Below are 15,537 nucleotides of genomic sequence, written 5' to 3'. Positions count from 1 at the left end.
AGTTCGCAATTAGACAGTAGTCCTCCGCCATAATATTGCAAAAAAAGTGCAGTCTGTTCTTTTCTGCTTTTCTTATATGTGTGTATAATAATATGTATAGGTATAATACAATATATTAATAATATGTATGTGTATACTATACCAGCTACCCTTCTTCACTTAACCAAGCTGTGTAAGAAAAATTTAGGCCGTCTAAAACAAGAAGGACATCAAAACAAATAGGAATATATATTATAAAGAAAAGTCGCACCGCGCTCACGCATTGCTCGTGAAAGTTCAAGTAAACAGATTTTAAGTTACAACAAATACACATGACACAGCAAATACTACCAATTTGTAAAAACAAAAGAGAAAGAAATGCAAAATCAGAGCAAGTGAATGTCACTTCATGTACTGTTTGGGTAAGCACCAATGCAGCCCGAGAGTATGTGTGTAAATACAGTTCATGGAGCCCGCTCATCGCTCTAGTAATTCTCTGAAATTCTCCCAGAAAGTATTTTTAAGACACGTTGTTCTACCACCTATGGCTTAGTGTGACATTTACGAAAGCTTACTATTTTCCTCTTGCAATGGCCGATGCACCAACGTTTGACTCCTGCGGGCCTGAAGAAACTACCCAACACCTATATTTGCGCTTACCCTCAATAAGAAGTCCAGCGTACCTCTTTACAGGCCGCACTAAGCCAACTGGACCCTAGGACATTTTCTGAAACAAATGCTTGCACTATGGGCTCATTCGTCAATGGCGCGGAAAGCTATTCGCCTGCCACTGCAGTTTTTTTAGGAATATCGGTCTCAGGGACCGATTGTAGTTTTTCTGTGCGTCCTACTGTGCGTTCGCAGCGCTAATCCTCTGCCTTTTTTTTTTCTGTGTGAAGTAGCAGACCAGACGCTTGACCGGTAGACCCCTGTACCTTTCTTCTGCTTTCTCTCTCTCTCTCTCTTTTACTTCAGAAGATTTGTCTGTTTCCATTCCCGCCTTCCCCTCTCGCAGTGCCGGCAAGAAACTTCACGCTGACGTACGTGACCACGCCAGTGCCAGCCGCGTCAACCGCTCCAGCCTCGTCCCTGGGAGTGCGAGCGCGAGGCGGGGCTCCCGCGGACACCACCTCCGCACCAGGGTCGTCCTCGAGCGGCAACTCGGGCGTCGGCGGGGCGACAGTCGAGGTGCACTGCGACGCCCTCGGGCTGCACCCCCGTCCCACGCTGCGGCTGTTCAGCATCACACCGGACATGCGTCGCACCGAGGTCCAGCGCGGCAGGACGCGCAAGAGTAACGGCACGTACGACATCGAGCTGTGGCGCTCGTTCAGCGCCGAGCAGCTGCCGCCGTCGGTGACCTTCGAGTGCGTGCTCGAGATACCGGGCACCGACTACGAGGTCCGCCGGAGGACTGCGTACAGTCCCGGTGAGTGTGCTACGTACACACTGAGAGGCGCGAGCTTGCATAGGCCAGCTGGTGTAGAATGGGGAAAACATTGCTCAGAAACATAGACTACCAACGACATAGCTAATGCTCTGTATCTCGTGTAGGAGAGCTCGCTTTACGTTCTAATGTGTTATATGTGACCTGTTTTGTGACCTTTCTCTTTTACATTTGCCTGAGATGACTTGACGTTCCAATTCGCTTTATCGATTTTCTGTTGTAAAGTGTGTTAGTGCATTTACGTCGCCTCACTGTCTGACTTTATCATTCTTCTTGTACTTTTCTTTTGTTCAATGGCGGCTCGTTATTGCATATTTAGTATACATTTGTTCTATTCGAAGAGGAGCAGACAGCACCGCCTAAAGGCGCCAACATCTCCTAAATTTCACGTATTGAATGAAATTCGCTGACTCACAACAGACTTTGTTGCATCCTGCTACAAACGAAGCCGACATGCACACGTGATTTTAGCTGCTGGTGGCGGTTCGGAATAAAACCAAACTCAACTAGTGAAATCCGTCTCTTATTTTCATTTCCCGAAGCAGCAAGTGGTCGCTCTCTCTTCGGTACTGCTGTTCGGTAGTTCTATGTCAACGTTATGACATTGTTTTCCGCTCTTCCATAAAAATCAGATTGCACTCCTTTGTAGAGCTACTGAAGTGACGATCGCCAAGTACATACAACCTTAGACTGGCCTAACAATTTATAGCGAACGAAAATAGATAGCGATTCACTATTCTCTACTGGGTGCAACGATTGATTACTATGTACAGCAGGTAACAATAGACTACTCTGTACTGTAGAGAAAATGAGAATGATAAAAATAAACGTCACAAGAATGGAAACGAAGATATGAACAGGGTCGCTCCCCACACACGCGTAGAGGCGCCTGACAATAATCAAAAACTGTCAAGCAGTCCCTATACCTTACGTGTGAACCCCTCGGGCTGACATCTTAATTTGAAGATGAAAAATTTAGCGCAAAACCCCGGACAACCCTTAAAGAAGAGACGAGACAAGCACTGACGCTGACTAACAACTGATTTATTCTGCTTGCGACAACGCATGAGAAATACCCTTAACCACTCAACCACGCATGCGTGTGCTACAAAACACACAGAAATTCATGTCACACTAAAGCCAGTTATCGAAGACGTGCGCACAAGAAATTATATTCGGCTGAGTGCAGAGAGAAGGACGTATGTCTGATACAGTTGTCTGCTTCTCTCTTTATGTGGAAATCCTTCAAGGTCAGACATGCATGTTCATTTGTGCTTCTGCCAATTTTTCACCTTCAAAATACCATGTACCAACCAGCCCGAACCGAAGTTTTACTTGGCTGACATCGGCTGGAACAATATACCAAGATTTATTGAAACGTCAAATATATTCAACGCGATTATAAGTGCATCCAAACCACTCTTCTAACGCATAAATTTTAAGCGCGAAGTAATTGACAATCGGAAAAGCGCTACATGCCTCAGAAGATAGCTTGGCAAGCCTTCTGGCACAATCACAGACTAATCATTGATTTCAATTTGGTATTAGATCTCTAGCATTTACACATATACGCTATGTATGTACTGCGCACAAATTGAACAGGGGATGAATTAGTGTCACGTTGTTTACATATTTCATTATTACGATGTGTCAAAGCTGCGTAGAGCCATCATAATATTTTTTGTCTCCTTGCTTGTGTATAACGCTTTTATTTATTTATGTTTTATTGTGTTCTTACCATAAACTGAAACGACTAGCCGACTTTCGAGGTGACATAGCCAAAGGGACATGATCAAAGTGACATAATCATAGTGTCATAATCAAGGCCAACAACTACGGCACGATAAAAGAATTTACTCTAAATAATGCAACAAAAAATTAAGATGACTGAAAGGACATGTAAAGCTCACGTTAAACTTTCGAAAGCACGACGTTACTTTTTCCGGAGAACTTTAAAGCCTCAATCATTGGCCACTTTCATGAGAATAAATAGAAATGACAAAAGAAAAGAGCGAGCCTAACTGCCTTCGAGATTGGAAATTCCATTTAAAAAATATGACACCTAGAGATTCATAAATGTCAGTTCGATGCCCGCTTCCTGATCAGCGAATCGCTAAAAGGCTATTTCCCGCTTCACGAACTCGTGACCTGACATAATTTCTTTTACAAATTGGAGTTGACAGTGCAATAGATTGGAAGCGCCTATGCGTGAGAGGATTTCTCGAAGATCGGCAATACTGCTGCCCCTATAAGAATCGAAAAAGAAAACAGCAGTAAGTTGCATATTGAAACTCATTTCTTGAATACATTTAGTAAAGGAATTACTGACGGAACCGTTGGCGTATTTTTACTACTTAATATTTGTGCACTCTTAATTCATCAAGCTCAACTGTTCTTTTACTTTACACTGCGGGCAAGTGCAAAGTGTTTCATTTGCCCATCCAAATCATTTTGCCATTGAATTACAGTCTTTGAAGGTAGTTGTAAGCTTATGGTTATTTACACTGTTATCTGCATTTCTAAACACATGTTGCTTGTTTTTCTTTTCTTTTTTTTCAGGATATCTCTACTTAACAGGTACGTATATTCCGCTAATATCTGCACTATTCGTATGAACTTATATGTTGTATCTTAATGACCTCATAAAGACAGTGAATTTTAGGCATCGTTAAAAAAGACCCTAAAGAGCAAAATAATTAATAAAGCGTGAAATCAGGACGCTGGAATTAGCCCTGTTTTGATAACCTTGCAGAGGTAAAAGTACAGCGGTATAATTCTTTTACCAGATTGTCACGTTTGATTCCTTCACTCCCCCATCCCTCACCCTCTCCCAAAGCTAACTACGTTCTTACTTCGGTTATATACCATTACCGATGACACGAAAGACAGCCTGTTCAGCAAATGCAATTCAAATTAAGTGCAAATGGTTTTGCTCAAATATTACTGCCATTTTTACTTTTCATGATTATTTCTTCTTTCTTGAAAAGCAGCCGCATCACCTTTAGATTTGTCGCACTTGCTCAGCAGATACCTATGGCGTTGTTTGCTAGAGAAACGTAATACACGTGTTTTTTGTTTGAAATATTCACTGCACCATCACCTTTTTGCATATGAGTAGTAAAAAATTGTGAAGGAATTTGCTTTTAGAGTAGCAGACTGGTCGGTTCGTAATAAACAAGCGGCTGGTATACGCACCGTTAGGCTTAGTTAGAAGGCGCATTGCAAAAATACTGCAAGTACAGCACAGGGACAAGATTTTTGCAATATTTCAGCAGGAACAAGCTAGAGGGAGAAAAAAGAAAAAAAATGCAGTCTTGTTTAAAAGAAATGCGTCTGATTGTCTACCCTTGCACAGGGGGAAGGGACCAACACCCTCAAATAAAAACTATAGTTCAGTTGTGCGCATATTGGCTTCTTGCCTCTCTTCCTGAAAATGACGTACCTCTTTACAAGGCGCGAATAAAAAAATCTTGGATGAAATTAGACAGAAATGTTCATTTTATTGACTTTTCGTCAGTGCCTATAAGAACCTCGAAAGACTTCTGGAAGACGCTGTCGTCTCTGTAATATAACTACAACCCAATAAATATGAGACAGTAAATTCAGCAATACTCCAATGCTCTTTAGGCTCAGCTTTACGCTTTAGAACTAAGCGCCAGGGCAGCTAAGGAAAAGCTATGAAAAAAAAAAACAGCGTAGCAACAAAGCGCGTAACATCGCCTAAATGCCTCACAAGTTTAAAAGGAGAATGGTGTCAAGGTCGAAGAAGTCATGCCGAGGAAGGCCGCGTTCTCGCCAGGCAGGCTCTCAGCGAGAAAAAACATTAAGTAAAACATGAAAAGCAGGTTCAAAGTCGCGAATGAATAAACGCTATAGCCTCATTATACACAGATATCCACCTTTCAACTAATTATTACTCGCGCCCTTAGAAACAGGGGTACTAAATGCGTTAATTATTCTTTCATTATCTTATTATTATTCTCGAATATCGCTCCTTCTTCGGACACTACGATAGAGCACAATATTAATAAAGAAAAACGCAAGGGATTTGAGGGCTTACGAAAGAAATATCCCCTGGCAGCCAATTAAAGGAACTTGGGAAGCAGCCGCCTTCTCTGTGAGCTTGTTATAAATTTTGGAAGTAAGTGCGCCCAGGAGTTCAGCGGAAGAGAGTTAGTAGTCCTCTTTGTCTAAGTGGGGCGAACACTAATTAACAAAAGGAAAACTATTTCTTTTTTTCTTGCTTTTTTCTGAATTTTGTAAAGGTTCTGTCTGGGGCACCATAACGTGCTAATTTGTGCTTCATTGACGTATTTTATTGGCGTAGGTGGCAACTAAACGCGACATATCACCATGCTATGACATCGCGGACCCTGTTAACTCACTTAACGGTGTGTCGTCATACATGCGGTCCCCTGCTTTGTTTCTTTAGAAAATAAAAGCCTCCAGTTTAGTACAGAGAAAATGGGTTTTTTAACACTAACTTCAATTCCCTTTCGCAGTACCAGAATGTCACAGCCAAGTATGAAACTGCCGAACTCTTTCTCAGCATCAGAACGCCATAGCTGTTTTAGCGCCGTGAGTGGCGATTATTGACAAACTAAAAATATTCTGCTTCTCTCCCCTTTCCGGTATTTTCACGTGATTTTATCGCTGACTATTAGCTTTGAAGCTGCAATATAGTGTTAATTTGGAGCTCAACTTTGTGCTTACAGATATTAACACAGCTATTACAAGCAAAAGACGCATATTATTGTGATTCTCTGGACGCATAATGTTTATACACAACAAAGATTTTAGGGCATCATTTACAAATCGTTTGAGAAGTCTCATGTACCTCTCAGTTATAACCCATCGCAGATAATTTTCTGTCTCGAACGAGTCCGAAGTATGACTGTATACAAAGCGCCAAAACTGGGCTACCTCATGGCCTAGTTGTTCTTTCTTTCTGGGCAATACTCGTCCTCAATCGTCAGCTATTGTACAGTTTAACCATGAAGTTAAACAACGGCACCACTACACAGCACAGACGAGACGCATCTGCAATAAGGTTGCACGTCGTCTCAAAGCTTTCCGGGCGTAGGAATTTAAATAAAGGGTTAAATGCAGAGCACCGCTGTTTAAGAAGAGAGATTAAAGGGAAATACAGAGTTCGGTTTGCTACTCTGCATGGAAGGAAAGTGAAAAGTGATCTAATGAGAAAGGATATGAGAAAAAATCACGTCCCAAGCTCTCCGTACAAATGCTTAACCAGCGAAGCTGAAGCGTGCAGGACCGGTGTTTATCACTGAGTTAATCCTGGTGCTTCATTAAACGACGGCTTGGTAGGCTGCCGGTTCCTTAGTACGTAATTGCTGGTTGCGCTCGGCTGCACGGGCCTGTTCTTGTGCCCGGGCTGAAGAATCGGCATGGCGTAGTCGAGCTCGTTCGCGATTGTGCTCGCGTTGTTGCTGATCGAAAGCTGCCTGCTCTTCAGGAGTACGTATGACCCCTGACCTACTTATTTCGGAGCCAGAGAAAAACTGCCGCGCGTGCGCTGGGCTACGACGGAGAGCAACGACGTCACTACTGACGTAGCCAGTCGCACACCTCTCTTTCTGTTTTCTTTTTTCCGCATGCGCATGAGGTTGAGCCGGATGAGCTTTCGTCGTACAGGTGACACACGGATGGACGGACGAATCGGCCAACCATACACTTCTAGACTCTAAAAACAGGTGGTACTGAAAGTAAATCGGCACATAATCAGAGGTGACACGCATCACTAATGAAGCGTATCCGCAAGCCCATAAAATGCCGGAAGTGAAATAGCACTCGAGCTGCCTTTAGCGCAGAGGTCCATTGAGGGCACTGTTCTACAGTATCATTTGTTTTCAGAGTAGTTTTCTGTCCACTCTCACTAGGGCGATATATTGGACTGGATGTGCCCTGTTCCAACGGGGGCAAATGCAACGCAGCTACACGATAGTATTTGCGGAGATATATCTACTGTCGCGACGGCAGTAGGTCTAGTAAATGTAGAGCAATTCAGTGGGACATTCCAACGTTTTCAGAAAGTTTGAGGAAGCTGCTGGTCATTGCAACAACGAAAAAAGTATGGCCAGCTTAACCCGACACATAGCCATGGATGGTACAGGAGTATGTCTTCACAAGGTGATAGTCCAGTCGGGTCAAAGCACTGTAGACGGTTGTTTGTGAAAGTCATGTGAGTTCTACAGTATCAACGCCAAACTTGACATATACGTGCCAGTGCTTCAACTTTCAAGTCGCATGTTTCCACAATTAATCGATTCATGCTTTCTTGTCTATGTAGTCAACTAGCGTAAGTACCGAAAAACGATCTGGTCGAATTGTAAATATTGGCAAACATTATGCCAGCATCAAGAATTTTCTTCTACAGTGTACCAGCATTATTGCTTCTTGCAATGCGTGACGAGGTTTAGTTAACCTATCAAAGTTTACCAGTCATTCCGTGCTTTTTAGAAAGATGCGTAAAGGTTTATTATCTCAGCAAATTAAGGATGTGGCATTACCTAGCCTGAACAAAACAGCTTCTCGATTATCATTTCATTCGAAATGCGACTTTCTACCTGCATTAACTCCTTTCTTTCCAGATGCTTCTCAAAAACTCACCACGAAAACGACCTTGTTTGTCCTTCCACTTGCCTTCACGCTTCTAAAGACCTCTTACACTGCCGGAACTTGAAGACTAGTCCCAGGTAAGTGGCAGTCTTCCTAAATTAACTTCATGATATTGCTAACTAACTCCAGTTACCTAGAAAGAGTAGGCGAGAAAAGGCATTTCGTAACCTTCCTTAAACCAAAAATTGCAGTTCTAAGAACGTCGAATGTGACACTTTTTTTTTTTTACTTAGCCGCGTTTTCCGCTACCTTATACTGTACATACAGTTCGACACCAAAACAAAAAAGTTCCTGTGTTGTTTCTTGTGCTATTCTAAAGCTTATAAATTACTTGGTGGTGACAAAACGTAGTTTTGCTACATGTGTCTTTAACGGAAGCAGGCCTATATCAACTTTTTTGAATACGAATCGAATACAAATAGTAAGTATCGAATATTGAATTGAATATCGAAAGTGAAACGCGGACGCTTATAATAACAGCAAAAATATTTATTCCGGTATATTTGGGCTATCGACGAAAAAGGATCATTTTTAAACATACGTTCCCTAAGTTTCGTTAATTAAACTGTCTGAATAGTCTATCAGCATCTTGTTACAGACGAGCTTTCCAAGAATAAATGGTTGCTGTTTGCCTAGCTTTTCAAAAACGCTGAATAAAAGATTGCCTAAGAAAGCTCAGAAGTTATCGGGAAAAAAAAGTGGCTGAAGGACTTGTGTGGTGTAGACACATGCTAAACGGTCCGTTGCAAGGAAAACATCACTACCTTTAGCGTAAAAAACGAAACTGCTGCATGACTGCATTGTCAAAAACACTAAACGATAGACTACAAACAAAAATCACAGATTGTCATGTGCGCTTGCACCCAGAAACTGAAAACGAAGCTTACATAACTCATTTTGTTTCTGTATTGCTTCGAAAACTATTGGTGTTTCACTTCTGATATTTTGCGATATTTCAGTTAGCAGACAAAGAACAGAAATAAGGCTATAACAGCTGATTGTCAAGAAATATTTGGTTGGTTCCGGATATGAAATTCCGAATAATTCCTTTTCTAATAGGACTACGAATAGTGAATGTGTAATATCTTACTCGTATTCAATATTTTGACTATTCGCCCACCCATGGTTTTTAATTCCCATTGCGTGGCATCTGGCAAAACCATCATTGCAGTTGCACCATTGGGATACTTGTGATACGTTGTTATTAGCAGCGTGAAAGAAACTTCGCGTTCAACAAACGTGCTTTTGACAAAGTAAGCTTAGTATATATGTGTCTGGCAATTCGTACAGCGGCTGTTTGTGTAGGCTATTATAAGTTTTTGTAGGTAACTATATGTAAATGATGAGATTTTACGTGCGAAAACCACTTTCTCATTATGAGGCACGCCGTAGTAGGGGACTCCGGAAATTTCGACCACCTGGGGTTCTTTAACGTGCACCAAAATCTAAGCACACGGGTGTTCTCGCATTTCGCCCCCATCGAAATGCGGCCACCATGGCCGGGACTCGATCCCACGACCTCGTGCTTAGCAGCCCAACGCCATAGCCACTAATCAACCACGGCGGGTATAGGCAACTATAAAGCGATAATTTTGCAATGTAGCGAAATAAGTATGTGTGTTTGATTTCTGTATAGACAGTTGAGGGAGATACGAATGAACTTAACACAAACTATATCACTTGTTTTTTTTTTTTTTAAATAGCCCATGATCGACTTTCCATGCTCTCTGACACACAATGATACTCTTTTGCAGGTTTGATGGGGAACCTGTTGGAGAACTTCGAAGGATGCCTAGTCGGACGTTCCAATTGTTTGTATCTATGATGTACATACGCACAAATATTTGTAACGAGCCCCTCACCTCCGATAGAGAGCAATGAGACTGAACCGAAAAATGGCACATATTTCAAGTTTTACGTTTCTAAGCCTTTAACTGGGAGCGCAGCAATTATTGTCGCCTTCCTTCGTTGTTATAGTCGATGTACTGTGATACTAATAGGCACTTGTTCACACTCATAATTTCGTCATGGGTGGTACAGTTATTGTTTGCTTGAAATCAGCAGGCCATTTATTTTCGCAGCTGATCAGCTGTACGAACAACTTAATGGGAATCCAAAGCACGGACCAAGAAAGTAAAGCATTGAAAACTGGAGTGGTTGTTTCTCACAGCGTGTGCATGCTAGAACTCTTTACTGGACAGCTCTTACGAGTAGATACGACGTCGGAAAATGATTCGGTCGCCATGGAAGAGGCTGTTCCGGCTTCTCAGACGACAATGATTTTGAGACAGAAATAAAGGGTATTTTTTACAAAAACCAAGCCGTATCTTTGTCCCTTTTTTCGGTACTCCTATGCGGGAAAGTAACGTTCTTTAGAACTTTGCCTCCGCAACAGATTGAGTCAGTTCCTATACTTCAATGAGTCTTTGTACGCACCTTAGTGCCAGGAATGTATTCATGAATGTGCTGCCCCGATTAAACGACAAGTTGTCAGATAGTATGTTTCCTGCAGTCGTGTAAAGATGGCATTCAAAAACCAGGTGAGCAGGTCAGCTCGAATTTTAAGTGTTCTTTGTCAGATTTCAAGCAACGCAAATGTGCAGAAAGGTTCGGACATTATCTTCCCGCACTTTCTCGACATCTGCGAACTACTCGACTCTTACATCGCTTTGGTTTCACACGGGAAGTCACAAAGTAGACTCGCGTAAATGCAAGACTGATTCTGGCATGGTGAAATAAGAAAAGAGAACAAATATTGCCTCAACTTCTCGCGCACGTGGAAAGGAAACCCAGGTGGACAAAGGTAAGTAAAAATGGTCTCTTAACGATGCTTTTTATGGGCATTTCCAGTAGACGAACGGGAGTTGAGGTGTGACCTAACTACGAGTAGAGCCCACACGTAGTAACACGGACAAATATTCTTGTTCTGCCACTGAAATATTTCAGGGGGCCTGGTATAAGGCGAGCGCCGAATAAATAATGGAATATATGTATACCACTATTTTACTTTTATAGCACTTGCTGTCGGGGCCCACAGGTTCCAGTATTCTGCTGCTTACAACGAGGCCAGTGTATTGTATGTCAACCTCGGCGCAAGTGTTGGGATGGGGGTCGAGTGCAAGAACATTCATGTACTTTAATTTCGGGGAGCCTTAAAGGATCCCTCTGAAATCGACATATTTGGATAAATTTTGAGCCCCTGCGGTTCTTTGGCGCGCGCCTAAATCTGAGTATGCAATCGGGTTATTTTTTTTTTTTGCATTCTACTCCTACGGGAATGCGGCCATTGAGACTAGCAATTCCACTCGCTATCTCGCACTCAGCAGCTGTACAACGTATGCAGTGAGTCACTGCAACGGTGCGGATAAGGACAGCGCTTTTTAAGAAAGACATCCAAAGACAATGTGAACAATAAAATTCAGCCGATCAGCCTAATTAATTTTTGCCCAGAAGCTTGCTTTTATAATAAAACTGAACATTATTCTAAAATAATGTGACCGAGACTAACCCCCGTATTTCAAACAATCTTCCACTCGAAGCTCTTCCTCACTGCACCGAGTTGAGCACAGCGCCCCCTATCAATGGAACAAGACACTACGCTTCACAAGAATTGCCGTAGAGCGTCGGTGAAGCGTTGTGACCACTTCTCCCCAGGGGCGTCGCTGCAGTCTACTTTCTCGAGTCGAGATGGGTTTAGTGGAGGAACGTTCTAAAATGCGGGAGTAAGCATAGGTGAATAGAAAGAATGAAAATTTTCCATGGGTATTGTGAAGATGTCTGGAAGGCGCTTTTGTGTTTCTTAAGGACGACGGGCTTCTGCGACCACCTGTGACTATTAATGCAATTTCTGCAAAACCACACGCGTCAGCGAACTTGCCGCAATTTCCTTCTTTTCTTCCCTCCTCTTTCTTCCTGTGATCTTTGCTTTCCCCATTCCCATTCCCCCGGTGTAGGGTAGCCAACCAGACGTTATTCTGGTTAACCTCCCTGCCTTCTTCTTCTCTCTTTCCTCCTCCTCCTGGTGGCGAAAACATGTAAGCGTCTCGATGGAGGGGTTCCTTGAACTCCGGGAAACTCCATAAATATTTTTTATGGTCCATCAAAGAGAGCAACATAAAATGTTTGCGTTTTATGTTTATTTATATGTGAAGGATCGTGCCTTATGTTTTAAGTTAAATGTAAGTGGTGCACAGTCGGCGCATATAGCTGCTATTTCCACCGTAATACAGTAACTATCGGAAGTAGTCTATTGTATTCACAGTAGTAGTACTGTGAATGACGAAACTAACTTTTTTCGGGAGAACCTGTGCCCACAATGACAGGCTACACTTAAAGCACAGCGATAGCGGCGAACACAGTCAGCGATCGTCGAAATCCGATCTGTCGGTCAAGCGCATCGGCTTTTATACGTGAGTCATCGAAGGTTCCAGGACAATCGCTCCAGAAAGTTCTACACAATTCGCGTCGCACATGCAATCAGATTACACAAGCTTCGGTGACAACAGACGGCAGAAAGAACCATCGATAACATTGGAGAAACTTCCGATAAATGCGGGTGCGTCTCGCACTGAGCGATAACATTTTTTAGATGGTGAAAAGCGGTCACCCGGAATAAGTATACTAGTACACGCGTCACCATGTACCTTATGGTACAGTGTGCCGAACTCTTTTGTAGTCAGTTCGGCGTGTATTGGGGGTAAAGTCACCGTTTAGTACTCAAGCTTTCATTTTATATCTCCACTCTCTATGATGTAATATAAATAAAATAAACGACCAAGTAATTGGAAAAATTCACCGGCGATTACGACACTCACTAAGGCGAAATTTGAGCGCGGCTCTACAAGTGTTTTCATTTCGCGATATATTGGCTGGCGCGGACAATCTGCCTTGTGCCGCGCGATCCGAGTGGAGCGAAGTGTGGCGCGCCTGCCTCGCTCATCGGGAGATCGCGAGAGGCAGCGCGGGGTTGACGCGTGAGTACGATTCACAGCAGCCACCGCAGACAGACCTCCGCTCATGCAGCGCTTTGTTTTCATGCAGACGACGTGCGCTACTCTGGTGCCATACTGTATTGTAGTGATCGTCGCCGCACAGCTCGTCTTACCCGCAAATACATAAGCTTTTCTTCTCACGCTTTCGTTCCACGATCGCCTCCTCTATTTCCTCAATGCGAGCGCAACCGCGCGCTCTCCGATGGGTGCCGTTGGTGCACCTTAGTTCAGTGAGAGGCCGCGATGCAACGCTACCCAAATGGTATGACTAGAGTCACTGTATATGGTTCCCGCAGGTAACTCTAGGTACGACTAAAGCGCCTCAATAAAAAACAAAAGTAGCGTCATCATTATAACATTGCCGCCGTCCTCCCCTGCGCGTTCTCTCGACGATCGGCTTTCCCATTGGCCGAACGCCGTCATGCGCTTTTTTTTTCTTGTTTGTTTTTGCCTCCGCCGGCATAGCGGTGCCAAACATTGCGAGCGGCGTACGTTTCGCGCCACGTTTCACGCCTCCTCTGTGCTTTTGTAGCATAGTTTCGTGTTCGCGATGCCGCGTTGCTGTGCCTTCGTATGCGCCACACGTGAAACTGACGGCAAGCGACTCTTCCGGATTCCATCTGCGAAGCGAGACGCGGCGCGGAGGAAGGTCTGGGTCTTCAAAGAATCAGCCGGGCTGATTTAACCCAAAGCAATGATCCCGGCTCTGTGAGGTAAGCGAGCGATTCTTCGTCCATCGCTAATCGCATACGCTGCCACTTGTATGGGGCTTCGTTAGTTTTTCGCTCTCCTAAGTGCCGCATGTTCGCGCTGCGTTTATTCGCCACTTTCGTGGCCGACATCAATCAGTCATACATTCCATGCCATTGTCTTTGTTTGGCCTGAATGTATGCGAACAACACCTTTATGAGTGTATTGCCGAACGTTACGAAGCAGCGACGCTGCGGCGACAGTACTTTGAAAGCGGTCTGCGATGCACGCGAAGAGTGCCGATGCTGATATAGCTTCGCGCTTTGTGTTATCGACGCTTAACACTCTAAGAACATTTACACCCTTTGAGTCCTGTCTTGCCACACAACAATAAACGTCATCTGTCTTGCCCGTATTTCCTTTCTTTAACGCTGCGAGCTCGTTACTTCCCAGTAACGAACGGCATGTGCGTTATTAGCATGACATTTCATTGCCGACAGGAAAGTAGCGGGTGTGGTGTCTGCAAGAAAGGAAACGCAAGCAAGGCAGATGACGATTATTGTTGTGTGGCAGATATACACCCCAAACGGTGCAACTTTTTTTAGTGCATAACATTGAAGGGAGACGCGCGGACCCGTATCTTGAAAAGCGATCTGCGAAAGTGCCTGAGTGCGGCGTTGCTGAGAAGCTGCTGAAAACGCTGTGTTCTCGCCGCTTCGTTGGCGCTGAAACGAGAGAGGCAGCACGAATATCTAGAGCTAACCAAGCCAACCCATTGCAACGACATTCAGACGTCCTCTCTTGATGTTTCCACAGCCTGTAACGATATAACGTACAAAAATTCCGATCAAAATACGGTCTCAAAAGCGCGAGCAACACGCTATGACAGCGTTTGATTCGGAGAGCGTCTGCAAGCAAGTTCGGCACCGCGCAGGGGGAGCCAACGCAGACGCAGGAGGAGGAGAGAGGAGATGGCGCTACTATTTAGGTGCATTAGGTACTCTTCCACGACCGTAAAGCAGGCGCGAACGCTAGCCGACGGGGGAAAGCAGGAAAGGACGATAGGAGAGGGTGGTGAAGGGTTGGATCGCCCGCATCTGGCTGCCATTGAGAAAATAGAGGAGGCGATGGTTCCACAAACGACGAGTGGCCCTTCGTTGCGGTGAAGTCGTGCCACCACTGTCAACGGCGACAACGCCCAAGGGAGCGTCACAGCGAGCGTGCCATCGCCCCTTGCATGAGCAGTGATCCCAGTCACACACGCTGGTACCGCGAACTGACCTCAGCACAAGACGCTGCGGACGAGCGTAACCCTCCCCACCTCACGGCACTCCCCCTCCCACTCGGAAGCGCAGATGAGGTCACCCACGCGGCTGCGGACGCCGTGGCCGCCGGCTACTCAGCGCATGCGCAGACCGTCTCCCCTCCTTTGCCCCTCCGCTTTCCGCCTCATGGTTCCGCTGCGCTCTCCTCCAACGCTTTCCTCCTCCTCTCTTAGCTCCTCCGCGTTCGCTTTCATTTTTCGCGGCAATGGTCGCTCGGTTACACCGCCGATGCCGGCGCTCGCAGCTGGAACAGGATATTAAGAGCTGCGCTCTAATAAATAATAATTAATTCTGCGTGCTATAATGCAGCTGTTGGTGATCACACGATTCACCAACATCTTCCACACCACCTTTACATTTGTAAACTAAGATTTCGTTGCCCTTGTCGCACTAGAAAAATAAAGTTCAGCAGAGCCACTTAAGACTGCTTACGTGTGAGATTGCGAAAGCATTGTAGTCGCTTTGG

The 15,537-nt window shown here is 44.4% G+C and overlaps 1 protein-coding gene across 1 annotated transcript in view; it reads left to right on the top strand.

The window, feature by feature from the left end:
• The window catches only part of LOC135898412 (uncharacterized), a 107,085-nt gene extending 96,782 nt beyond the window's left edge, over positions 1-10,303 (top strand). Inside the window, exons 3-6 of the mRNA XM_065427331.2 lie at positions 995-1,408; positions 3,986-4,003; positions 8,038-8,142; positions 9,820-10,303. Of these exons, the coding sequence (XP_065283403.1) occupies positions 995-1,408; positions 3,986-4,003; positions 8,038-8,129 (524 nt within the window). The 3' untranslated portion in view covers positions 8,130-8,142; positions 9,820-10,303. The remainder of the gene's footprint in view (positions 1-994; positions 1,409-3,985; positions 4,004-8,037; positions 8,143-9,819) is intronic.
• The last annotated feature ends 5,234 nt before the right edge of the window (positions 10,304-15,537 follow it).

Source organism: Dermacentor albipictus, chromosome 4 (assembly GCF_038994185.2).
Source record: "Dermacentor albipictus isolate Rhodes 1998 colony chromosome 4, USDA_Dalb.pri_finalv2, whole genome shotgun sequence".
NCBI lineage: Eukaryota > Metazoa > Arthropoda > Arachnida > Ixodida > Ixodidae > Dermacentor > Dermacentor albipictus.
This window is presented reverse-complemented; position numbering and strand designations above follow the sequence as displayed.